The sequence below is a fragment of the Lontra canadensis genome, unplaced genomic scaffold (genome assembly GCF_010015895.1).
Source record: "Lontra canadensis isolate GAN:19392208 unplaced genomic scaffold, GSC_riverotter_1.0 scaffold14, whole genome shotgun sequence".
Lineage (NCBI taxonomy): Eukaryota > Metazoa > Chordata > Mammalia > Carnivora > Mustelidae > Lontra > Lontra canadensis.
Window position 1 is genome coordinate 24483962 of NW_022631008.1, and position 26742 is coordinate 24510703.

General features: G+C 38.9%; 1 protein-coding gene and 1 pseudogene across 1 annotated transcript in view; both read right to left on the reverse strand.

The window, feature by feature from the left end:
• Nucleotides 1–422: 422 nt before the first annotated feature.
• LOC116868148 lies at nucleotides 423–1037 on the reverse strand (annotated as a pseudogene).
• Nucleotides 1038–7796: 6759 nt separating this feature from the next.
• OSTM1 (osteoclastogenesis associated transmembrane protein 1) overlaps nucleotides 7797–26742 on the reverse strand; it is a 32674-nt gene continuing 13728 nt past the window's right edge. Inside the window, exons 3-6 of the mRNA XM_032858259.1 lie at nucleotides 23375–23472; nucleotides 15033–15200; nucleotides 12910–13075; nucleotides 7797–8491 (exon numbers count right to left, since the gene is read on the reverse strand). Coding sequence (XP_032714150.1) covers nucleotides 8436–8491; nucleotides 12910–13075; nucleotides 15033–15200; nucleotides 23375–23472 — 488 coding nt within the window. The 3' untranslated portion in view covers nucleotides 7797–8435. The remainder of the gene's footprint in view (nucleotides 8492–12909; nucleotides 13076–15032; nucleotides 15201–23374; nucleotides 23473–26742) is intronic.

The following is a 26742-nucleotide window of genomic DNA, read 5'->3' on the forward strand; positions in this document are numbered from 1 at the left end:
TTTTCACCAGTTTTGAAAATTCTCAGCTATTATCTTTTCAAAAATTGCTTCCATCCCATTTTCTTTCTCCTTTGCTTCAGGGAATCTTAATCACATTTATATTAAATCTTCTTAATGCATCCCTTATACCTCTTATCCACCCCCTACCCAATCTGTATTTCCAAACTTTTCTCTAAGTTTTCTTCTGGAGAAACTCTTCTAACTTACTTTGAATTAACTTTTTAACAATGCCTTATTTGCCATAAAACCTTTCTATTAGGTTAATTTCAGCTACCATATCTTTTTATTTGGGATTTGGTTCCTTTTTATTGCTTTTATAATTGTCAATCTTGTTTTTTGTTTTACCTCTTTAACTTTTGCTTTCTTGAAGACAAAACTATTTCATTAAAAAAAAAAAAAAAGTAGGCTCTGAGAACAGAAGTTTAGTCCATTCAGGACCTCAGTGTCCTAGTGGTAATTCTGTCCTTCTCAATGATGTGGACAATGAATCTCATGCCTGACAGTGCATCCCGATGCACAGCGTTAGCATGGTTTGTGAGATGGTTTCAAACAAGTGTTCTAGATCCATGTCAGGCCCCGAGGGATTCACACATCACATACATTTATTTGGAGCAGGCGCCACTGATCACAATGTTGTCAGCCACCATGGGGCAGCAGATAAGGTCTGGAGAGCAAATGAGGCACTTCAGGTTCTTTAGGTCCAACCCAGTGATGACTGGCTCTGTGTAGTAGGGGCCAATCCATCTCTCATACAAGACATTGGCCACCATGCCCAGGGAGGTATAAGACTTGATCTGCTGACCTTCCTTCAGTTCATACAGGTTTAGCTGGAGCTTGAGGTGCTGGGCAACAGTCTGGACATTGGTGGTGAGCCTAGCCAGGCCTATGTACAGCCAATCACCTATGGGAAAGATCTTCTGGAAGTCCATGGTCACCACCTGTGATTAGATGCCAAAGCACCTTTCGGCAGCAATGACCACACAGTTCTTCCCTTTCATTGTCATGATGTCCCCTCCATTATAGGACATACTAGACATGATTGCAGTGTACTTGGACCTCCCATCGCCACAATTCCAGTCAACTGGCTAAGGCCCTCACTGCCTGTTTTACCTCTTTGGATGTATTAAACTACTGAGCAATTTGCTGTCCAGTAAAATCTTAGAGTTGACAACAAAGAAGCAATCAATGAGTTCTAGCCCTACTTATGATACAGAAAGCCTTAAGCACTGCTCCTACAAACTGTTTTGCTTTGTGCAGAGTACAGGAAGAAGAGAAGCAGCCCAAAAAAGTAAGAAGGAAAAAACTGATATGTTAACAAAAGCTTAAAGCTTAAAGACCAAGTGTGAGTTAGCATGACAACTTGGAATCTCCAGGGGCCATGGATACAAGGGAGTTTGCCCCATTTGCCAGCACTTTCCATAGTCCTCCCTGGGTGTTTGTAAGAAAGACTGGGGGGCAGATCAAAAGGATTGAAAGAGCCTTCCTTTGGTGAGATGAGCAGATGACAACCAGATATCACTAGGAGAGAGGCATACAAAGAAATTCTCCCATACAAAGAAAAAGCCATTTGCCACTAGAGGAGTGTACAAAACCTTCCTGTCCCCTGGTGCCAAGAAAAGTTTGGCTGTGGTGGAGGAGGAGTTAAAGAAAAAGCCATCAGGTGCTGAAGGAAGGCAGGAAACCCACCTGTCCCCAGGATTCTTCACTGATACAGAGCAGAGGTCTGGTGCCAGTGAGACAGGGACAGAAAACTCATTCCCATTTAAGACCTCACCCCATTACAATGCAGAGTCTAATTGCCATGGAGAGAGAGAGAGGCTCACCCTAAAACTCAAGACCCCAGGACCTGCATGAGACTGCCTGCCCCAACCATAAGCCTTGCACAAAGAAACCAGCAACAGAATTCTACAGCTGAGAGAGGGACATGACCATGGAGAGAGATCCCATTTGTTGCACATGTATGCAGTCTGCTGAAAGCTGAAGGTGAAGTAGGAACACCAAGAAAAACTCTCTGGCATTCCAGGCCACACACCAAACACAAAGTAGCAGCAGTCTACCACTGGAGGAATTTGAAGCCTATCATATACTGAAGGTAATGATATTAACCTATAAAACCTAAATCCAAATCAACTACTGGTAGGAGACATTCAGTTCACTCCATACTGAAAGTCTGATAGAAAGGTTTGCCTATGTGCAGGTATGAATACTTTTTATCTCAGTTTCTTTTTTTTTTTTAATTTTTAAAGATTTTATTTATTTGTCAGAGATAGAGGACACAAGAAGGGAGAGCTCTAAGCAGAGGGAGAAGCAGGCTCCCTACTCAGCAAGGAGACCAATATGGGACTCAATCCCAGGACCCTGGGATTATGACCTGAGCCAAAGGCAGACACTTAACTGACTGAGCCACATAGGTGTTCCTTTGTCTTAATTTTTACTGTTCTTTTCCATGCAATGTCTGGCATTTCACCAAAAATTATAAGACAAATTAAAAATCAAGAAGAAAATGACAATAATATTGTCAAGGGATAAAGTAGTCAACAGAACTAGATCCAGAGATGGCCCAGATATTGACACTATCCAACAGGAACTTTAAAATACTAAACAATCTGGGGCACCTTGGTGGCTCAGTCAGTTGAGCAGCCAGCTCTTGGTTTCAGCTCAGGTCATGATGTTAGGGTCCTGGGATCAATCCCTGCATGGGGCTCCCTGTTCAGTGGGGAGTCTGCTTGAGGATTCTCTCTCCATCTGCCCCTCCCCCCACTTGTGCTTGTGCTCTGTCTCTCAAATAAATACATCTTTAAAAACAAATAAAATACTGGGGTGCCTGTGTGCCAAATTGTCTTGGTGTCAGTTGAGCAACTGCCTCTTGACTTCAGCTCAGGTCATGATCTCAGAATCATGAAACTGAGCCCCATGTCAGGCTTCATGCTCAGCAGGGATTCTGCTTGAGATTCTTTCCCTCTCCCTCTCCTTCTGCCACTCCCCCTGTTCACTTTCTCTCTCTCTCAAATAAATAAAATCTTTAAAAAAAAAAAAAAAAGGAATGATCTAAACTGAAACGCAAAGCGAAAGTCAGAGTGAATTAACAGAAGAGTGCATCCAATAAAGCTGCGAGACAATATCACATCACCTAACAAATCTAATTGGAATCCCAGAAGGCAATGAGAGAGAGAAGAGGGCAGAAGTGTATTTGATAGTAGAATGGCTGAGAATTTTCCAAAATTAATGAAAGACAATGAAAAGATCTAAGAGGCTCAGATAATGCCAAGGAGAATACAGAGGAAAATATACCTAGACATATCATAGTAAAACTGCTAAAAATCAAAAATTAAGAGGAAATCTTGAAGGTAGCCAGAAAACAGTAAAAATATTATACATAGAAGAATAAATGTAAGAATTATAGCAGACCTCTCACTAGAAACTTTGCAGTCCTGAAGGCAGAGGACTGATTTCTTTAAAGTACTGGCAAACTTACACTTCACCACACTCCTATCAGGTCACTTGAATTTTTGCTGTTGGTGAAACTAATTGGGGCAAATAAAACTGGTGGCACTATGGAAACAAGAGTCGTTGATAGGGCTTAGATCCAAGGAGCTGGGTGGCCTTGAGAGCTAGAAGTGATACGGATATGCCTCATGAAATCAGGCCATCAATAAGCAAGGGTCCCACCCCCAAAAAGGGTTTTCCAGAGCCTGGCCAGGTCAGAGATTACATTCTCTAAATCACTTCCAGCATGGTGGGGTTGGTTACAAGAGAAATTTCTGTACCCATCCAAGCACCTATCCCTGGTGTTTCAACGACACAGAATGAGTGGTGCAGATTTGGCGACAATAGCCAACCTACAAAGGATAGTTCCTGTGACGCCATTACTGGGTATTAGGAGACAGGGGAAAAAAGGAACAGAGAATCTCCAGATGAAGAGAACATAAACCTGGGAGTAACAGCCAAAGAAGCCAAACAACCATTTCATGCTGCTGCTGAGATGTGAGTTGATGCAAGAAGTCCTCAGAGGATGGTGAACTAAGTGTGCCAAGCAGTGTAATTTCAAGCAGTTTCAGCCCTCTGTGGATATGGATATCTATCCATCCTTCATGGATATGAATGGGATACCTATTCCCACCTACTACTACCCACTGAATTTGCCATGCACATACAGTTTCAAGACAAGGGACTCCCAGTGCTCCTTTTCCATACAGCTTTCCATCCCTAGGTCCCTCCTGTATAAACATTTGAGAATCACAGGGTGAAGGTGCAAGGGGAGAGATTAAATCTGGAGAGTCTACTTGCTCACTCACACTCTTTACATCCTGTGCTGTTTGCCCACACCACAGTTATCAATTCTCCAAACCCATAGGAGAAAAGCAATGAGAGAAAGCATGTGTATATGTGTCAGGGTGGGGCAGGGAGGGTAAGGTGGGAAACGCTGGATTTGGGCTGGTAAGAGTTCCTGAGTTGTACAAAAAACACTGCCTTATTTAGTGAAGAACAGTCAAGATACGAAGAGGATTTGGATTTTAAAAGGTCAAGGTCAAGCCGTTTATATGTCAGCTCCTATTACATTACTGGCAACAGCACTTCAAATGAATGTAGAAAATGAGGTACTAATAGGAGAGAGAAAAGGGAAGCTGTAACTTCCCCTCTGGAAACAGGGATCACCGTTGTGAGTGCCTGCCTCTGAAAATAACACATTCCGGTGACCAGAAAACCTCCAAACTTCTTCTGATTACTCTTCTGCCTCAGAAGTCAAAACAGGATAAGCTAATAATTTTCAATCCTATCTACATTCTAGTTGTCTACAATTATTCCAGATAGTTGCTGAATTGTTTTTCACTTCCAACGCATTGGGCAAATCTTTTGGATACCAATTCTGGCACTTAGGTAAGACACTGGAGGATTTGCTAAAATAACTAGCTAAAATGGGCGTATCATTCCTTTTAAAGGTTTGAAATATTTTTATTGCATTTGGGTACTGGGATTTTTTTTTAATGCATTTGTTTATCACAGGAAAAGGCGATTTTAAAAATTATTATTGAAAACCTCCCTACTTTAAGCACAAGTCAGGTCATATTATCTTTTAAAAGCTCTCTTTAGTTTCAAGGAGACAAAGAAAATTTCTGGTTATTAAGTTTGTTACATGTATGACTAATATTTATTATGCCCAATGTAATAGTTTAAAACAAGCAAATTTTAGTGGAGTTGTAACTTTTATGTGCTAGATGTATAATTCAGCATAGGCTTAAGTCCTTTTTATAATCAATACAATCATTTTGGGGAATTTTTACAAGATAAGCCGAGTAGAAAAACATTTGATTAGGTATTTCAAATCTCAATTTTAAAACTATCAAACAATGGCTCAGTCATAAATAAGGAGCTCTATGATGTTCTGCTTCCTTAGTTAAGAGAGAGGAAATAAATGATACACTTTTTAGAGGGAATCCATGCAGAGGGCAGATTAGATCAAGTGATCTTTAGGGATCCATTTGGCTCTAGGAGTCTATGACCAGATGACCTCTAAGGTTTCTTCTAGCTCGGAAAACAATGTACTTGGAACGTAATTTTTTTCTATCTGCAACTGTTACAAAGGTTACTAGTGTAATTTTGCTTTCTTAATTCATTGCTGCTGATGTCTATTATTTATACAATGTCAAGTCTCTGGTCAGGAAAGCAACCCCAACTGTATATAATGTTCTGGGAAAACATTTCACTTTATAAGGAGTACGCTGCAGTAGAATTAGAGCCCATCCATGAAACATCAGAAAATGCCGTCCCATTAGAAGTAACATTTACCAACTAATCTCTGGTGTTACTGATTTAGAGTTACTTTAGGATAGCTGATGCTAGTTCAACCTCTCAAATCCAACAAAAAAATAAATAATCCACAAGCACATTTTTTATTTACAACAAAATTATTAGATGGTACTTTTAAGATTTTATTTATTTATTTGACAGACAGAGATCACAAGTAGGCAGAGAAGCAGGCAGAGGGGGAAGCAGGCTCCCTGGTGAGCAGAGAGCCTGATGCAGGGCTCGATCCCAGGACTGTGGGATCATGACCTGAGCCGAAGGCAGAGGCTTTAACCCACTGAGCCACCCACGCGCCCCTAGATGGTACTTTTAAAGTAGGCAGTTAAACTCAATGCCTGAAAAACTGAAATGTGATGTTCAGTTACATCTGAAGTTTTAAAAATGCATTTAAAAATCAAATATGGCTTGGGACGCCTGGGTGGGTCAATCAGTTAAGCATCTGAATCTTGATTTTTTGGCTCAGATCACGATCACGGGGTTGTGAGATCATGCCTTGCACTGGGTTCCATGCTGAGTGTGGAGCCTGCTTAGGATTCTCTCCCTCTTCCCTTCCCTTCCCCTCCCAACCCCCTTGCTCTCTTTCTCTCTCAAACAAAACAAAACAAAACAAAAAAACATAAAAAAAAACAAATATGGCACTGCAATTTCCTTAAATTACTTCCTTTATTTCAAAGTGTCAAAAAGCTAAAGATGATCTTATGCACACACATAAGCAATGTGTCTCAGAATTTGAAACTATGCAAAGAATTTTTCAGTATCACCTAAAAATGAAGTATCTACACACTTTAGTGTAATGCTTAATACTTACTTTTGAAATCTATTGCTGATGCTACTTCTAAAGACCAACGACTCAACCAGAAAAATAGTAAAAGTTGTTTTTTCTTTTCTAAAGTGCTTATTAGCAACCATATCCAAAAGCAATGGTTTTTAGAAACACATAACATTGAAAGGTGATCAAAGAGTCACTACTTACAGATTCAAATATGCCAGTTTGTAACTCTGCATATGTAAACTGGTTTTATCTGCATTAATGACAGATTGCTTTCAATGGCCCTCAACTCTATGCTTCAAATCAAGACAGTGCTATTAGTATCAGCAGCATGAACAGTGACAGTGGAATAAACCCCAGCACATTTTAAGTGGATCACAGCAGACTAGAAAACCTGTAACAGCTTCTGGATATGTTATATATCCAAAGATGAGCCTTCTTGCTCACTCTGCATATACAGTAAACATGAAAAAAAATTCAAAACTTTCTTACCTCATTATAGAGCAGTTATAGTATACAAAGGGATTAAAATTCTACTATTTAACCTAACTCTTACTTCTATATAGAGCAGACTTCATTCTCTCAACATTTAAAACAAAGCCTATTTTCACCAAGCAAGCAAGCAAGCAAGCAGGAATTAACAAATGAAATACCTAGCACTAAAAACCTGAGGAAAAAAGTTATGCCCAATTCTGAAATGAAGCTTAAAGAAAGCTTGATTTAAACATTCCAAAATAGAATTTGCTTTCTGACAGTGAAACATCTGACTTCATTTCCATCATGTCACATTTATCTGTTTAAATAACTTAGAAAAAAAATAAACATCTTATCCTAAATGCTTTCTGTATCAGACTCTCATCTTAACTCATGCCCTCAACATGAACCATTCAACAGTTTTATGGTGAGCGTCCCCTTAGGTCCTTCCCTATCTATTTTCTGAGCCTTAAGGTTTTTTTACCCCACCTTTCTTTCCCCTCCAAAAATCTTCATATAACCCAAGAGAAACTTAATTTAAAAAAAAAAATCACAACTTAAATATATTGTGATAATGCTACGTTTGATTTAAAGTAGTAATAAATTATAAATTGCCAAATAGCTTCATGTAATTCACAATGCAAATCCCTAGTAGAAAAAGAATCCATCTTGCCCTGAATATAATACAGCAGTCCAGTGATTTCAAATTACTTATGAAATAAAGACAAAAATAAGGCGCAAAATACTATTTATAGTAAGAACCCAGTTACCATATATCTTTTTACAAAGATAAATGTAATGTGCCTTCCTGCTTCTAAAAATTGCTAGGGAGGTTTATAATTAGTGGTTTCAAAAGTGACTTTAAGGAAACTAGAGATTGAGTCACATATTATTTATAATATATATGATATTAAATATATATGTAACAATAATACTGCAATGGTGAATTTAATCTTTGGACCGGCTACTTTTGGCAAATATATTTCTTTTTCCAAAGTCTTTGCTATAACTGATTAATTTTTAAATGTTAGTTTTCAAAAACTCTGCTACTTAAGTACTACATTTATAAGGAGATACCAGAAGTCTCAAAGAGTAATAATATGCCTACAAAATAAAATGAAGATTGTTCTTGCACCTTATGTTATTATAACAAATACACTTTAAAATAAATGACATTGCTAGGCCTGGATATTCAAAAGACCCAAACCCTTAAAAAGGGGATGGAAAAGGAAAGAAAAATGGAAAATTCTTATTTAAAAATAAATCTGAAGTTCTTGCATTTCTTAGGAACTTGACTTGTCAAAATCAGTTTATCTTCTTTCGGACCAAGCTCTATCTTCCACCATTCATCTACGGAACATGATGTTAATTCTCCGTTTTGTAGATTTCAGTTTGAATTTTCTTGAATGTTTGCAAAGCTGGTACTGGACTTGAGACGTTTGGCTAGATAAATCAGAAGTATTATATTTTAAGCATAAGTTATCCAAACATAATTATTTATTATTTTTGTGTACACTAGAGTATTCACTTATTAACTCTATGTTTGATTCAAAATAGATGATTTTCAATAGAAAATGGAATCAATTTTCTAAGAATCAAAGCCTAAGCCTATTTTCTTCTACCAACCTCAAAAAAGATAACTTTGCTTGAAGCCATATATGCCTTTGTTAGAAGCAGTATCAAATAAAACAGACATAATTTATATCGTCCTGAATATTATAATCTCAAATACATAATGCAGCTAAGAGTACTCTACTTAAAAAACTGGAAGTGCTATAAGGTACAATAATATAATGATATATTTAAAAGTCTAAGTTAGAAATTCAAGTCTAGATTTCTCTTAAAATAATTCTATAATATCAAAAAAACTGTCCAAGTAGAAAAAAATTTAAATGGCTTACGAAGAAAAGTGAGTTGTATTACACACACAGACACAGACACACAATTATATATGGCTGTTAATAAAATATATACAATCAATTTTGATTACAATGCCAATGGGACTGAGTCATTAGGGTTAGTAAAGAAAATCATGCTATTTCACTTGGTAATACTCATGCTGATAGTTAAACATCAATGTTTCTCATGTTCCAGAAATGAAAAACAACCGTGCTGGAGTAAAAGTATCTTACATTGCATAAGGAGGAATCTCTCCACTTTAGAGGTTTTTCAACATGAGAGTAGAGGTTGTGAGTTAGAAGGTCTGCAATGGGACCCAGGCACCTACTTTTTTGTTCTGCTTTAAAGCTCTGCAGACAATTCTGATATGCGCTCAAGGGTGAAAACCAGTGTTTTAGTTTCTATCACAGCCTCTGCTGGTTTTCACTCTGAGCGCAAGATGACAACATAACGTTCCGGACCAATGTATTGCTTCAGGCTAAACTAAAGGGCAACTGAACCTAAAAAACAGCCTAAGCTAGGAGTCTACTCTTAAGCGTTCTGTGGATTTGGAAGGCAAACTAAATTAAGAGGGCTTTATTTTTATTATTATTATGCTGTTTAAAACCACTAGAAGTAATCTAGCTTCCTATTAGGTACCAAATTTATTAAACGAACCAGGTGGCAATATCAATGAGTGCATAGATCTCCAACTTCCTTGTTTCCTTATTCTCTGATAAATCCCTACATCCTTCAAAATTCTATCCCAGGGGATACTAAAAACAAAACAAAACAAACAAACAAACAAACAAAAAACCAGTTCTACCCAAGAGATCGTCATCTAATGATAAGTTCCAACATCCCAAATGCAGAGTTAGTCTTATTCTCCTAGTCTTATTCCAACCACACTGCACGCCTCTGCTACATTTGTTGTAGTAACTGGATTACAGCAGTGTGTTCTTTGAGGGTATATATTGTGCCTTGTTCCTTTTTTTAATCTCTAATTTCTACCATAGGACTTGACAAATGGGGGCATAAAAAATTGTGGCATAAAGAAAAGTAAGTAACAAAGTCCATCAGGTAACAGCATAAGAACTGTTTGCTTACACTAGCATTTTCTTAAATTCATAAATCAATTCATAAACAATGCTTCCAGGAAACATTAATAGGTGTTATGCAAAAGTTCTACTGTCAAGTTTGGGGAATGTAATCTTAGAGCCTTTAATTTATATTCAGGTACATTATAAAGATCATAAAAAGGAATTTCACAGGATTAGCATTTTAAGGAACACACTCTAGGAAATGCTATCATTAAATACAATGTTCTTTTATTCGATGAATTTTTTTTAAGATTTTATTTATTTATTTGACAGAGATCACAAGTAGGCAGAGAGGCAGGCAGAGAGAAAGGAGGAAGCAGGCTCCCTGCTGAGCAGAGAGCCCGACAAGGGGCTCGATCCTAGGACACTGGGATCATGACCTGAGCTGAAGGCAGAGGCTTTAACCCACTGAGCCACCCAGGCGGCCCGCGATGAATATTTTTGGGCACCTACTATAGGCCGGGTACTTTCTAGATGCTGGTGATACAGTGATGAACAAGATAAACAAAATCCTCATTCTGATGGAGCTTACAATTGAGTCAACTGTAAGACATAAACTAAGTAGAAAATAAATGAACAAACAAATAAGGTAGAAAATAAATGAACAAGTTCATTTAAAAAGTGATTAAGTATCATTAAAGAAAGATTATAGATATAGGAGAATTAAAAGAAGGTTGTATTCTTATGAAGGTCGTAAAAGGTAACTTGAAGTAAGTAATCGCGGACCTAAGACCTGGATGTCAAGGAGTCAGTCAAGGGAAGTAGGGAGCGGCAGTACAAAAGCTTTGGGAAGCAGGCAGTGTGAATGAGTCCGGTGTTTGAGAGGAGCAGAAAGAAGGCCAAGCTACCTACACAGAGCATCATGAGCAAAGAGAGAAGTGGATACAGTGAGTTTAGAAAGTTAGATGGGAGACCAGGTCACACATAGCTTAGAAGTTAAATTTCAATTTTATTCTAGATGCAACAGAAACACATGAAGGGTTTTAAGTGGGAGAAAAGCATAGTATGATTTGTGTTTAAAAAATTACTCTAGCCACTATACGAAGAATGGATTGTAGTAGGTCAAAAAAATGGAAGCAGGGATACCAGTTAGGGGACTCCCGCATGGGTGGTTAAGAGATGGGATGACTTGGGGTAGGGTATTATCATGGAGGTACAGGAAAGATAATTTAAGAAACATTTTTGGAAGTAGGGCTATTGGTACTTGTTGATGGTAGTGAAAAGGTGTGGGAAAGAGAATATGGGAATAGGGAAATAAAAAAAGAAAAGAATTAAGAAGTTAAAGATAACAAGGCTTGTGGCTTGTACAAACAGATGGATGATAGTGCTTTAGAAAACAAACATACAAAAACCCTGATCAGAAGCAGTAAATATCTTCCACAGAGTTAAATTATTTGCAAAATAGATAAGATGCTAAACTTTAAAAGTACACCAAGTCCCCCAAAATAAAGTTTTTCAACAGTGAGTTCCCTGCAACCTTTGCTATTATTCTAAATAAGTGCTTTTAGGACTGAGTTATTACTTATTTTAGAGACTGCTAGCAATCTTTGAAAAGCTTTACTAAATACCCTCATATTAAAGACTCTTCCCTCTATTAGCTAGCTTCTCAAGAAAACAAAACATTACAAATTCAGTTAAAACTGATCTGTAAGTAACCTTTTTTTAGTTAGATATATTAGAAGTGAGGGTAAATAAACTATGAAGAACTAAGAAAGGCTAGAAAGAAATTTATTGGGGGGGGGGTGCCTGGGTGGCTCAGTCAGTTAGGGATCCCAACTCTTGATTCCAGCTAAGGCTATGATCTCATGATCTCCATGCTCAGTGCAGTCTGCTTGAGGTTCTCTCTCCCTCTGCCCCTCCCCCTGCTCGTGCCCTCTCTCTAAAACAGGTAAAGCTGGAAGGAAGGGAGGAAGAAAGAAAGGAAGGAAGGAAAGAAAGAGTAAGAGAGAAAGAGAAAGAAAGAAAGAAAAAAAAGAAAAATTTATAAAGGAAAGAATTTTTATTTCATAGGTTCCTAGACTAGAATAATTTTTAAGAGAAAAAAAGCCTAACTTTTTTCTACAAAACGCATTCTCTATTTAAAAAGTTAAAATTACTGGGGCGCCTTGGTGGCTCAGGTCATGATCTCAGGGTCCTGGGATAGAGCCCCACATCGGGCTCTCTGTTCAGCGGGGAGCCTGCTTCCCTTCCTCTCTCTCTGCCTGCCTCTCTGCCTGCTTGTGATCTCTAATAAATAAATAAATAACCTTTTAAAAAATAAATAAATAAAAACTAAGATTAAAATTACTAAGGGATAAGCCCATATCTTCATCCTGGTAATAAATAAGAAACCATGACAGTGGCTTCTAAGTGGCTTCAGCTGGATGGGATTTTCTAGTTAGTGCTTTTTCTGCTCTGCCCTATTTGATGGGGAGTATGTGTTGAGCACATGCTGTATGTCAAGTAATGATCTTGCAACTAGGATTCTAATTTGTTCATAAATCATCTGTGTTTTCACCATAGTTTCTACGTGCCTTTTTAGATGGCTTTCTAGGTGGCTCTGCCATGGCTTCAATGCGCCTAACAGCTGTCTATCTCCCTACTATGGCCATTTCAAGTCTGCAAAACCTTTGTTGCTATTCTTCTGTTGCTGCCAGCTTTATTCCATGCTTTCTCAAGTAAAACATCCGAAAGATCGTGTACTGTTGACTTTGGTTATCTGTAATTATAAACTTCTTACATATCTCTTCTATTAGTAAGTGTAACTAAAATTTGAAGTAAAAAGCTTTTTTAGCTTAATACAGTTTGAGTTTGCAGAGCATATACATCATTTCTAAAACAGGCCTAAGTGTTTAAAATACAGGTGTTAGCTAAATAAATAAACAGTTGTAAAAAGGAACTTACGTAGAATGAGTTTGCGTTTCTTTTGCTCCGAATGAAGAAAGCTACTGAGGTAAAAGACAACAGGTAGAAAGAGAATAAACACAGAAACAGCGATGACAGGCACTGTGTCACTGCAAGGGACTGAACAATTGAAAGTTCGACTCCAAAGTTTTCGGGTAATATTCATCTGGAACAGTAACAAATAAAATTATTTTATTTTACATTTGTCTTCAATTCATATAATTGTTTTATTAATCACATAACAGGCATCCAGAATTTAAATATATATCCCTAAAAAATCTACTGATAGTTGAAGACAATTTCTTCTCCCAGGGAAGTTCACAGTCATTATGTAAGTTTATATCCATATAGAAATTTCATATTCTAAATTCACAGCACCATCCAAAGAATGCCAACCTTCACAGATCGCAAACAGAGAATCTGTAACAATACGAATATGGTTAGACCATGCTTCATTCATTAAAAAAGACTGGAAAGGGTAATTATGTGAGGTGATAGGTGTGTTAATTAACTCAACTGTGCAAACCCTTTCACAATGTGCGTATATCAAATTATCACACTGTACACATTAAATATATTACAATTTTATTTGTCAATTTTACCTCAATAAAACTAGGGGGGAAGGCTTACAAAAAACAAAAAACTTTTTTCTTATGTTACATATAATCTCACTGAGCTTGCCGCATTATTTTTAGACGGAAGTAAAAATATCAACTAAATATAGCTGCTCTTCAAGAGATGATATCTATGAAATGTTTAGCATATTACCCAAGATATTATGAAAGATTCATATGGCAAGCAATTTAAGTACATAATATCTAATGAGTCATGGAAACTGTATTAGATAATATCTTATTTAGCCGCATACAGTAAAAACCGACATTTAGGGTCAGCAATACCTCATTTTCACTGAGCCCACGGTTTCTGTCAAACATGCTAAGTGATATATGGAAACTCTCAAATTTAATGTTGAAAATAAATTTAATAATGTTCTTGCCTGAATTTTGTCTGAGATTCGATTTGCAATTGGTGCTTTGTATGTTTACTGCTAGGTTTTGCTTATTATGAGAAGGATGTTCTAAAACAGGGGGTCATGTTGATGTCCTGTGTAAACCAACTTATGTCAGAGGATCGATATTCATTTTTCTTTATTTTAAAAATTATGAAATAGACTATTATTCTTAAAACATACATTTAGTGTTTATAGAGAGCCTATTGGAAGCCAGGTACTAATCCAGACATTAGAGCAGTAAAAAACCAAAAATCCCCCATGATGCACCCATTTTAAGTTTGACATTAAGTGCTTTTTACCATCTCGAATATTATTGATGGGCTATAGTTCACTCTGAGCTGTTGTTATTCACATTCATCATTCTCAACCATTAAGTTTATCAATTTGGACCTTAAGCTCTCTTTGAGCCAGTAATTTCTCTTTCCTTGGATGCCTCAAAACTCAGGCACCATAGTCCCATAAAAAGGCAGGAACGCCATCTAGTGGTGCCCCATGTGAAGGCAGCCTATACCATGGAGGAAAAGGCTCTTCTTGCCAAACAATACACATTACTAATAGGCCCACTACATGCTAGGCACTGGGCGAAATACTGAATAGCAAACAAAAAAGGACATGAGGTCCTTGTCCTCATGTGGCTAATTTTTTAGTGAGGGGTGACAGGCTATCAATAAGAAAACAAATTAAAATTTTCCGATGATAATGAAAAATAAAAGCAGTGGGATATAAATGGTTGCAGAAACACAATGATAGCAAACCAAAGACTTCTTTAATCAGCAACAAGCGCACAAGAAACTGAAATGTAAACTTATAACACCAATGCCTCTGGCAAATGAAACATATCGTCAAACTTGAAAGACCAAACAAACAAACAAACAAACACCCTTGAAAGACCAAATATACCAAATTCTCAACTCATTTATGAAGTACTTGATTAGTGTCCATTTTAGTTTGACAGATCAGGATATTCTAAAATTTTACTACTTATAACCAGTAATTCCTAGCTGAAGACCGCATATACAGATTCCAGCCTACCTCTAAAGGGGAAAATGATACGAAAGGCACAATCAACAATACCGCAAAATACACATCGTATCAGAAGTGAATTACTTACTGCGTCTTCCACATCAATGCATAAATGTGTTCCAGATTCAGCCTTATTCTCAAGTTCATTCATCTTCTGCATTTCGTTGTACAAACCACTCAGAGTTTTGTATGCTTCACGACAGTTTTTGCAAACTTCTGAATAATTCCTTAACTGCTGAAGACCGTGAATGCTCCCCTAAGACATCAAAGGCACATATAATATACATTACATCTCTTTACCACAAGCTATTTGGCCTCCTAGAGTGTAAGTACAGGAAAAATATAGCACATTGAGGTCCAGAGCTGTGATGCTAGACAGATTAGTAAATCACTGTTGAGCCTCAGTTTTACCATCTATAATATATTGCTACCACCACCTGTATTCTAGATCTCAAGGACTAGAGGGACCTGGTATGAAAGGCAAGCATAGAGCAAAAACAGGGGCGCCTGGGTGGCACAGTCAGTTAAGCATCGGACTCTTGGCTTTGACTCAGGTCATGATCGCAGGGTCCTGGGATCAAGCCCTGCCGTGGGCTCCGCACTCAGTGTGGGGTCTGCTTGAGATTTTCTCTCTCCCTCTTGGCCCTCCCACTCATGTTGTCTTTCTTTCTCTCTAAAATAAATAAAATCTAAAAGAAGGAAGGAAGGAAGGAAAGAAGGAAGTCCTTCTTATGTCAGAGGACTTATGTCCAACTTATGTCAGAGGATCGATAGTCCTTCTTATGTCAGAGGATCGAAAGAAGTCCTTCCTTCTTTCCTTCCTTCCTTCCTTCTTTTAGATTTTAGATTCTAAAAGAAGGAAGGAAGAAAACCACTGTACTAGCCACTGGTAACAGAGAACAACAGCTCAGATGCCAAATTACTAATGCCTAAATACCAAAAATTTCCTAAATCATCTGGTCATTATCTAGCTTACTCTCACAGAATAAATAAAATATGTCCTTGCCTGAGCTGACTTAACACTGAAGTCTGCCTTACTGAAACAGAGGGGACTTTATTAATGGGGAAGGAAAAGGCACCAAAACTACATCCCCACTCCACTCTCATATCCCAAGGCTTGTAATCCAGTCCTCTCTAGTCAACAAAAAGGGACTAATGCCAAAGAATTATATAACCTAACGCGAAGGTAGTGGATATAACATACAAGATATTATATTACTGAATCTCAACCTTTTCTACTTCCCGAACCGACATTTGTCTTTTCAAGAACAAGTTTGTTTAACCAGTCAGTTCACATTCCTGCTTTCTCTTCCCCTTATTCTTTACCTTAGAGCGTAAAGGAAAATGCTGGAATGAAAGAGAAGAAGAAAAATTAAAGGAATTAAACTGATGTAGCCCCCACAATGCTACCCTCACCATCTATCTGACAGAGAAACAGTCTCCTTAGTTTTGCCACAAGAAAAAGCACATGACCGGTTTTTCACAGAACCCTGGTGCATTTAGCTAAATGTGTTAGGTCAAACATAGAGCACAGAACCTTGAAGGGGGAATGTAATTTAGCCACTGATATGAAAATGTAAAACGCACATACCTTTTAACAGAATAATTTCCCTTCTAGGAATCTACCAGACAGTTAAAGTCAGAGAAATACTCCAAGTTATATGGGAAAAAAAGACATGTTTGTAATCGTAAAATACTGAACCAGATAAAAATCTCCATCAACATGGGGACTGACTGAATAAACGATGGCAGAGCCTAACGATAAAAAGCTTTGCAGTGCTTGAAAGGAATGAGGAAGTAGCGTTCTGGGAAGAGGATGACAGAGCCCAGTGCCTTGTGTCCTAACTTCCTTACTGAAGAGATTCAAGAAAAGAAAGGTATATCCAGGCACTTGAGTAACACCTAAAATAGAAAGAGGTGACATGCAATTCTCCTCACAGGAAGGTTATACTGTAAGACAAGCTACAATTCCTGCCCCAGAGGGACTCACCAGAACCAGTCCCTTGTGAACCTTGATCCTCTGTGCCCACCCACTGTCCTCTAGCGATGCAACAGGCGAGCACAGTAGCCCTAACTTGCCAGCAAATCCATCCACAAAAAACAGTCTTTCCACAGCCACCAAGACAGTACAGGTTTCCAGAGAAGCCATCTACAAACACTTAACTACCCCAGATGGATCTGGTTTGGAATTTAAACCCACATCCCAGCCCAGTCACCGAGCTTGGAGCTACTGCCACAGCCCACATCACCAGTTTCATTGCTACCCTTGAAAGAGGACTTCGTTACTTCCCTTTTGACTCAAACTTTTTAGTAGGGTTTTTCTTTCCCATTGGTCTCTTGACTCAAGTGGGAGACCCTGAGGGCAGAGCAACCCCTAATGGGAGCCAACAGTACCCCCCTGAAGCTGCAAGAACTGCCCTAGCCTGTAAGACCCCACCCGGAATGATTCCATGACAATGATCCCTTTGACCTTCAAAGACTACCTGCAGGTATCCGCCCACCTTTGCCCCACATTTTCCTTATATAAACCTGGAAGGAGTTTTGGCAGGCACTTTGGTGACAGTCTTTCAGAGGCTAGCTCAGCCCCCATCCCCCACCCCCGCCCCACTTCCCAGTGTAGGCCTCACGGAAATTCCTTTCTGGTTTCAACACCATCACCATTCATTTCTCTGCCTTTGGATTTAGTCAGCAATGAGCGGCCAAACCTGGTGTGCTGGGGACCCCCGGAGCCAGGTGCTCTTGCACCGCCTCGTCCCAGTGCACCACTCTTTAGCTGGTTCCCTTACACACACAAACACACACACACACACATACACACACACACACTACCTTTAATATCCCCAGAACTCAGTCTTTGGGGCTTCTTTATATCATATAGCTTCACTCACTCACATCCAGTCTCACGGCTTTAAATGTCATCTGTACCTGATTTGACAATTCTCAAATCTCCATCTCCAGCTCACCCATCTCCCCTGCACTCCAATTTCATTTATAACACTATTCGATATTTCAACTTAGATACTTAATAGCTATTTCATCTTAACTTGTTCAAGACAGAATCCCAATCCCTTAAAACCAGTCTTTCCTGAGGCTCCATCATCCTCTCAGCTACTCAGAGCCAAAAACCTAGGAGAACCCTGGTTCTTCTTCCTTTTCCATCAGCCTCCACCATTCTCAGGAATTACCCAATCTACCAGCAAGTCCTCTTAGATACGCTTCCAAAATATATCCTAAACTGATCTACGTTTCTCCAACACTGCAGCCAGTACCCCAGTCCACACCATCTCTCTCCTGTGACAGCCTCTTAATTAGGTTTCTTCTTTCCATTCTTGCCTAGGTTCAACTGAGTTTCTCCACAGGGCAGCCAGAATGCTGTATTAACATGCAATTCATATCATGTCACATTCCTGATTTAAATGGCTTCCCATTGTGCTTAAAATTCAATCCATATTTCTTCCTTTGTTCTGCACAGTTCTACATGATTTGGCCTCTGCCTATCTCCCCATATCACATTCACATATGCCCACTGTGCTCCAGACAAATGGGCCTTCTTCCTATTCCTGGCACATACCAAGCTTATTCTCTTTCCCAAGGCCTTTATCCTTGCTTCTAAGGAAAACATTGTTCCTGTGGCTGACTCTATCTTAAACTTTAGATCATCTCAAAATTCACCTGCTTGGAGAGGTACTCCCTGCCCATCTAATGTAGTACACTACACTCCTTTTCTGGGACTCATTACTCTTAATTACCTCATTTCTTTGTTATTAATCTTACCCCTACTAGGACATAGTTTATAAAAACAGAAATCTTACCTGTCTTGGTTACTGCTCTATCCTCAGTGCCCAAAACACTGCCTCCTGGCACATAATCAGTGCCCAATAAATATTTGTTCAAGTGAGTGCATAGAGCCTGCTTGAGGGAACTTTTGAAAGCCAAGCTACAGAAACCAAACTCTACATGGAGAGAGAGAGAGAGATTTCTTCCAGCCCTCCCAATCTGGTACAACCATCCTATTACATTACCACATAAGCACATAAGAAAGTAAGATGAGCCTAACAATGGATAGAAAAAGAAAACAAAATAAATTAAAAAAAAACAAGCAAATAAAATTATTCAAAGGGAAAATAGATTACTATGCAAGAGAGCCAATGCCTCAATGAAAAAGAATTCATTCAACAAATAGGAGGGAACTTTTATTTATTTATTTTTTTAAAGATTTTATTTATTTATTTGACACAGAGAAAAAGAAAGCGAGCACAAGCAAGGGGAACAGCAGGCAGAGGAAGAAGGAGAGGCAGGCTCCCTGCTCAGCAGGGAGCCCCACTTGGGACTTGATCCCAGGACCCTGGGATCATGACCTGAGACGGAGGCAGCCACTTAACTGACCGAAGCCACCCATGCGCCTCAGGAGAAAAACTTTTAAAAATTAATTACAACCCAATGTATGAAATAAATGTTCCTGAGCCCATATTGATATAAATAAATAAATGTGGAAGAAGTGGCAAATCCTCCTTACAGAAAGATTGCTAAATAATTTAGGTAAATGCTCCCCCCTCCAAGACTTAAAGCTTAATTTCCCCACCCCCATTCCTATTACTTCATAACTTGGTTCCAAAGAATAGAATATGGAAAGAGGAAGAAAAAGGTAACTTTCCACTGAAGAGACCTGCAAGCACTACCCTGTGCAGGTGATGAGGATAACACCGTCAGGGGTAAACCAGGTCATTTTTGTGTATCTCTGACAGGATGTGGCGAGAAGGACACTTCACTTCTGCAGTGCTCTTCCCCAAAACCCACAGTCCCAGTGTAACCAGGGGAAAAACATTAGACAAACTCAAATTGAGGGACATTCTATAAAATATTTGACCAGTATTCCTCAAAATTATCAGTCACGAGAAACAGGAAAGACTGAAAAATTGTCACAGATCCCAGGAGGCTTAAGTGTGGTAATAATGGGAAATAGAGATTTGGTCTTTGTCCTGGTTCCTGGCACACAGCTCCTAAAAACCTTTGGAGTATGCAGATAAAAAGAGTGCCTCTCGCCTGGGTGGCTCAGTGGGTTAAGCCTCTGCCTTCGGCTCAGGTGGTGATCTCAGGGTCCTGGGATCGAGCCCCGCATCGGGCTCTCTGCTCAGCGGGGAGCCTGCTTCCCCCTCTCTCTCTACTTGTGATCTCTCTCTCTCTCTCTCTGTCAAATACATAAATAAAATCTTAAAAAAAAAAAAAAGAGTGCCTCTGTATGCTAATCAGATGGCTGGTGGCTGGGAGTCCCCTTCAGCTTCGGGATGCAGGCTGTTCACCAGAAAGCATGAATGGAGGCTGGAACTTTCAGCCCTACCTCTGACCTCTAAGGAGGGAAGAGGAGCTGGAGACAGAGTTAATCACCAGTTAACCAATCATGCTTACGTAATGAAACCTTCAGGGATGCCTGGGCAGCTTAGTTGGTTAAGCATCCAGCTCCTGGTCTCGGCTCAGGTCCTGATCTCAGCTCAGGTCCTGATCGCAGGGCACTGGGATCAAGCCCCATATCAGGCTCTGCCCTCAGTGCGGAGTCTCCTTGAGATTCTCTCTCCCTCTCCCTCTGCCCCTCCTGCTTGTGCTCTCTAAAATAAATAAATCTTTTTAAAATTTTTTTAAAACATTTTTAATAATTATTAAGTCACAAAGATATCTCAATAAATTCCAAAATATAGATAGGCTACATTTACTGGTCACAATTTCAATAAAACTTGAGATGTACTAATGCAAATAAAAGAAATCATGTCACTCCTATTAAAAAACGATCTTCCAAAGAATTCTTAAGTCAAAGAACAAATCAAAATTAAAATTAGAAATTTAGAAATAAATGCAATGTAATCCCTTTATATCAGAATCTATTTTCAGAAAGGCCAAAGTTATAAACTTTACAACCTGAAAATTATTTTATTGTTGAGCAAGAAAAGCTGGAACGAAATTAACCAGTCAACTCAACAAACTAGAAAAAAGACAAAATTAGGGGTGCCTGGCTGGTTCAGTGGGTTAAAGCCTCTGCCTTTGGCTCAGGTCATGATCCCAGGGTCCTGGGATAGAGCCCTGCATCGTGCTCTCTGCTCAGCAGGGAGCCTGCTTCCCCCTCTCTCTCTGCCTGCCTCTCTGCCTACTTGTGATCTCTGCCTGTCAAATAAATAAATAAAATCTTAAAAAAAAAAAAAAAAACAAAATTAACCGAAAGATTCTAGGAGGAATAAATGCAAAAGAATAAACACATTAAGGGGAAAAAATAAACCACTCAGGACATAATAAATAAAACCAAACACAAGTTTTTGGAAAGATCAATAAAAACGAACGTACCCTTAAACCTAAAGAAAACTCAAGGGAAGAAAGAACTCACAAAAAAATAGCATTTGGAATAAGAAAGGGAATGTAGCTACATATACGATAGAAATTTTAAGGCGTGACCAGTTACTTGTTATCCTGGAATGGATCCTTAAACAGCAAAAGGACATTAGTGGGAAAAGTGGTAAAATCAGAATAAAGTCTAGCATTTAGTTAACAGCTCTGTACCAATGTTGATTTCTTAGTTTTGACAAATACACCATGGTACCACAGGCTGACATCTGGGGAAACTGGGTCAGCAATATACAGGAATTCTCTGCGTTACCTATGCAACTTTTCTGTAAATCTAAAATTATTTCAAAATAAAACATTTTAAAAGAAAGTAACCAGTGAAAATCCGTGGCGGGGGAAGAAAAGATGTCATTCACAATGGCACCAAAAGCAATAGAATACCTTGGAATAAGCATTGGAAATGTATAAAACCTACATGAAACTAAATAAATCAGTAAGATTGTGTTAGAGGACATTTAAAAAATAGAGAAAAATGGTGGTTGCTGGGAGCTAGAGGAGGAGGACATGCAGAATCACTGCTTAATGGATACAGAGCCTGAGTTTGAAAAATTTCTGGAGAGAGATGCTGGTGATAGTTGCACAATGACATGAATATACTTAATGCCACTGAACTGTCTTATATTCTATTTTACAGCAATAAAAAGATAATATACCATATTCCTAAACAGGAAAGCTCAGTATCATAAACATGTCAATTATTTCCAAATGATGGATCTAAATGTAATGTAAATTGTAATAAAATCTTAAAATGATTGAATTTTTTTTAACTTGGTTCTACGATTCATTTCATCAGGAAAAAAGGCTTGGAGCTATGCCTCACATCGTACGCCAAAATATATTTCAGATAGAGAAAAGATATTTAAATGCAGAAAATGAAACCATTAAATTACTAAAAGAAATCAAAAGAGAGGGTGCCTCTTGGGACCTGCTTATCTAACAGTTCTTCTTATTCTCAGGGAAATTCGTAATCCCGTGTCATCACATTGATTAAAGCTGAAATCATATATATCTTATACTAAACATTTTTACATCTATTTGCAGGGATTACTTACTTGTTAAGCAAATTCCAAATCTAGGATTTTATCAGAGTTCCAGTCTCACCCCTCAAAACCACCAGGAAAGTTCCAAGACCATTCAAGGGTCAGAGGTGGAGAAAACAAAAACCAGAAAGAGGTTTCTTTTTTTTTTTTTTTTTTTTAAGATTCTATTTTTTTAACTAATTTCTACAACCAACATGGGGCTTGAATTCACATTCCCGAGATCAAGAATCACATGCTCTACAGACCCAGCCAGGCACCCCAAGGGTAGGTTTCTTTCTTTTTTTTTTTTTAAGATTTTATTTATTTATTTGACAGATAGAGATCACAAGTAGGCAGAGAGGCAGGCAGACAGAGAGAGGAGGAGGCAGGCTCCCTGCTGAGCAGAGAGCCCGATACGGGGCTCGATCCCAGGACACTGGGACCATGACCTGAGCAGAAGGCAGAGGCCTTAACCCACTGAGCCACCCAGGTGCCCCCCAAGGGTAGGCTTCTTAAAGGCTACCTTTTATATTATAATTCAGCTACGTTACTAAGCAGTGCCTTTTAAAGCAGGTAAAATACAATCAAGCAAATACTAAGGCGAAGAATTAGCTGCCTGTAGACAGAATCATATACTGCATTACATAATACCTTATTGCATGAACAAAGCCAAGGTAAATTACTGTCAGAACAACATTGTGTTTTTAATTAAACAATCATATGCCTAAGTTACTGTGTTCATACTCAGTATCTCATCGGATCCTCGCTACAAAATACTTGAAGGTAGGCAGGATAGATTTTACTGTTCCCACCTTACAAATAAGAAAACTAAAGTTTTGATGATTTTCCTAAAGGCCAGTAATATTAAGAACTTAGCAAAAATCCAGGTCCACTTATTCTTCTACATTGTATGTATAACTATTGATAAATATCAACAGTTAATGCTAAAAAAAAAATTGTTGAATTATTCATTAAGCATTTGTACAAGGCAGCGTTTTAATTTCAAGTATCATACAAAAAATACCTGGAGGTTATGCTCAAAGCAGGTCAAGGTTTGATTAAATAGACTGAGGAAGTATTGTGTGCTATTTGATAATTCTTCACTTTTGTTCGTTAAACAATCTGTCAAAAAAACAGAAACGTATGTTAATGTATCTCCAGCAAAAATTATAAAATGTCATTTATCTCACAAGCAATCATCTTCTGTTTCAAACTATAGTAATTCTTTATTCAAACAAGCATTGTGTGTTGCACATAAGAGAATTTTTCAGGGTGCCTGGGTGGCTCAGTTGCTTAAGCAACTGCCTTCAGCTCAGGTCATGATCCCGGAGTCCCAGGATCTGGTCCCACATTGGGCTTCCAGCTCCATGGGGAGTGTGCTTCTCCCTCTGACATTCTCCTCTCTCATGCTCTCTCTCACTGTCTCTCTCTCAAATAAATAAATAAATAAATCATTTTTTTTAAAGGGGAGAATTTTTCAAATACATGAAGCTTAATTACCCCTTTTAGTTTCTAAAAGGTTTCTTTTTAATATCATAACCATTTTCACAAAAACCTTAAAATAATCGCATACTCTCTTTATGAAAACAATACACCAACTAAAATTTAAATTGATTTTTCATATGCGGTAGTCTTTTTTTTTTTTTAAGATTTTATTTTTATTTATTTGACAGAGAGGGAGATCACAAGTAGGCAGAGAGCCTGATGCAGGGCTCGATCCCAGGACCCTGAGATCACAACCTAAGCCGAAGGCAGTGGCCCAACCCACTGAGCCACCCACGTGCCCGTCATATGCTGTAGTCTTAATCATGAACATCAGCTATCAAATGGTGACTTAATAAAGGTACTCTTAGTGCTGTTTGGGCATCAGACTATTTATCCTACACTAATTTAACCTAAATTCATATGTTTTTTTATCCTTTTTTGTGTCAAATTTAGTAGTTGTGTGTGTCCCTTCCATCTTCACTTCTGTTGCATCTACCTTCTTCAATTTGCTCTTTTAAATCTATTGAGTTGTGAGACCAGAGAAACAAACTGGTAAGAATCTGGCCTAAAATACTGATAAAGGGGCTTTAAGTAAAGTCTGGAAATAAAACAGAATTATTTTACATGTTTTTTTAGAATTTGAAATAAATGCTATTCCTCTGCAACTTGATACTCTTGCTTAACATTAGCTCAAGTTCAGTCCTCTTGCTTTCTATTTATCTAGGATGTAGGTGCAAGTGCCTGGCTTCATATCCTGAAACTTGGGGTCAGCCATTTCAGTCTCACTCTTCTGGAGTCCTTGCCCTCCTTACATTCCACATACTCAGAAACATCTCTAATCCTGGACAACCTCCGAGTACTTTCTCTACTCCCAATTCTGTTTGCAGCACACTATTAGAGAAAATTCTAAGGTTATAATTAAGGGACTCAATTCCAATGCTAATCTCAGGGTCACAAAACAATCCTTGTAGACACCCTACCAATTATTCCACAAGGAAGTTCCAAATATTTTCTATGCCTTAGTACTTACTCCACTCTACTCTTTTTTTTTTTTTAAGAGTTTATTTATTTGACAGACAGAGATCACAAGTAGGCAGCAAAGCAGGCAGAGAGAGAGGAAGGGAAGCAGGCTCTCTGTTGAGCAGAGAGCCCGATGAGGGGCTTGATCCCAGGACCCTGGAGTCATGACCTGGGCCGAAGGCAGATGCTTTAACCCACTGAGCCACCGAGGTGCCCCTACTCCACTCTACTCTTGTCCTTAATTTCAACTGATGGCTGTGTATTATACCCACTCAGGGCTGTCTAATATGATCTCTCCCAACTGGGAGTGGAGAGGCAGGATAGGAAGCTCTTACAATTATCTGGGAGAAAGGTGGCAGTGCAAACAGAAAGAATTCAATGGGTAAGGGACAGACAGAGTAGGTAGTGAAAGGTACTAGAATATGGCCCCCTCAAAATATGCATATAGACTATCTGAGAGAGAGGGAGCAAGTGTGGGGATGAGGGGAGGGGACAGATGTAGAGGAGAGAGTCTCAAGAAGACTCCACGCTGGACTCAGGACCAGTCTCATGACCCTGACATCATGACCTGGAACAAAATCAAGAGTCGGCTGCTTAAGCGAATGAGCCACCCAGGTGCCCTGGCGTATCAACCACTGGGAACCAGCAGAAGCAGGAAAAAAGCTCTAAATCAGGGAACACCATTATGTTTCCTAAGATAAATTTACATTTTTTTAAAGATTTTATTTATTTATTTGACAGAGAGAGATCACAAGTAGGCAGAGAGGCAGGCAGAGGGGGTGGGGGGGGGTGGACGCAGGCTTCCTGCTGAGCAGAGAGCCCGATGCAGGGCTCGATCCCAGGACCCCAAGATCATGACCCGAGCAGAAGGCAAAGAGGCTTACCTCACTGAGCCACCCAGAAGCCCCCAAATTTTACATTTATAAAGGAAATTTCCATTTGTAAAGATGTCTCCTCTCATGGTGAAAGGAAGTGGACTCTAACAGCTCTAACCAACGGAAAGGCTCTAACTTAAACCTGCATAACTGACCTGACGAAACAACCCTGGTTTATCCTACTTTTCCTGGGTCACCTTCCCATAACTTGCCTCCTCCACCCAGAAGTCCCAAACCCCTTTTCTTTTGATTGGCCTAAGATGATGGGTAAGCCCAAATTCTAGCCATTCCTTTGGATTACGCCCGTCTGTCACTCCCATCACTGGGACATGTTAATAAACTTGTTTGTTTCTCTCAATCTGTTTTTGGCCAGTCTAATTTAGAGTTCCAGCCAGAGAACCTAAAACGGGTAGAGAAAAGAGGTTTTCTTTTTCCCTCCCCTACAGGAGACACTAGGCTATGACACACTGTGACATATGCACATGTTCTCATAATATTAAGAGGCAGGCATGATCATTATCCCCATTCTCTAAATAAGGAACAGAGGCTTAGAGCATTAAGGAAGTTGCCTATGGTCACAAAGCTGTTCAGTGAAAAACCTGGAATTCCTATTCTGTCTGATTCCTGAGCCTGCATTTCCAAACACTGTGAAATTAATAAAATATTCACATTTATATTCTTTTTTTTTTAAAGATTTTATTTTTAAGCAATCCCTACAACCAAAGTGGGGCTCAAACTCACCACCCCGAGATCAAGAGTTGCAGGCTCTTCCAGCTGAGCCAGCCAGGCGCCCCTCACATCTATATTCTAAACCATTAAAGTTCCATCCTGGGAATCAATAACTATATGCCACTTCTCCTCCCTCCACTACCTATAGATATCTTACCCGACACAGGGATTCAAACAGTCACTACTAACTGATCAGTATTGGCAACTGACATGAGCCTTAAACTTGGTGAGCAGGAGGGCAGCAAGCAGCACATTAAAACTCCTTTGTGCAAATTAGAAAAAG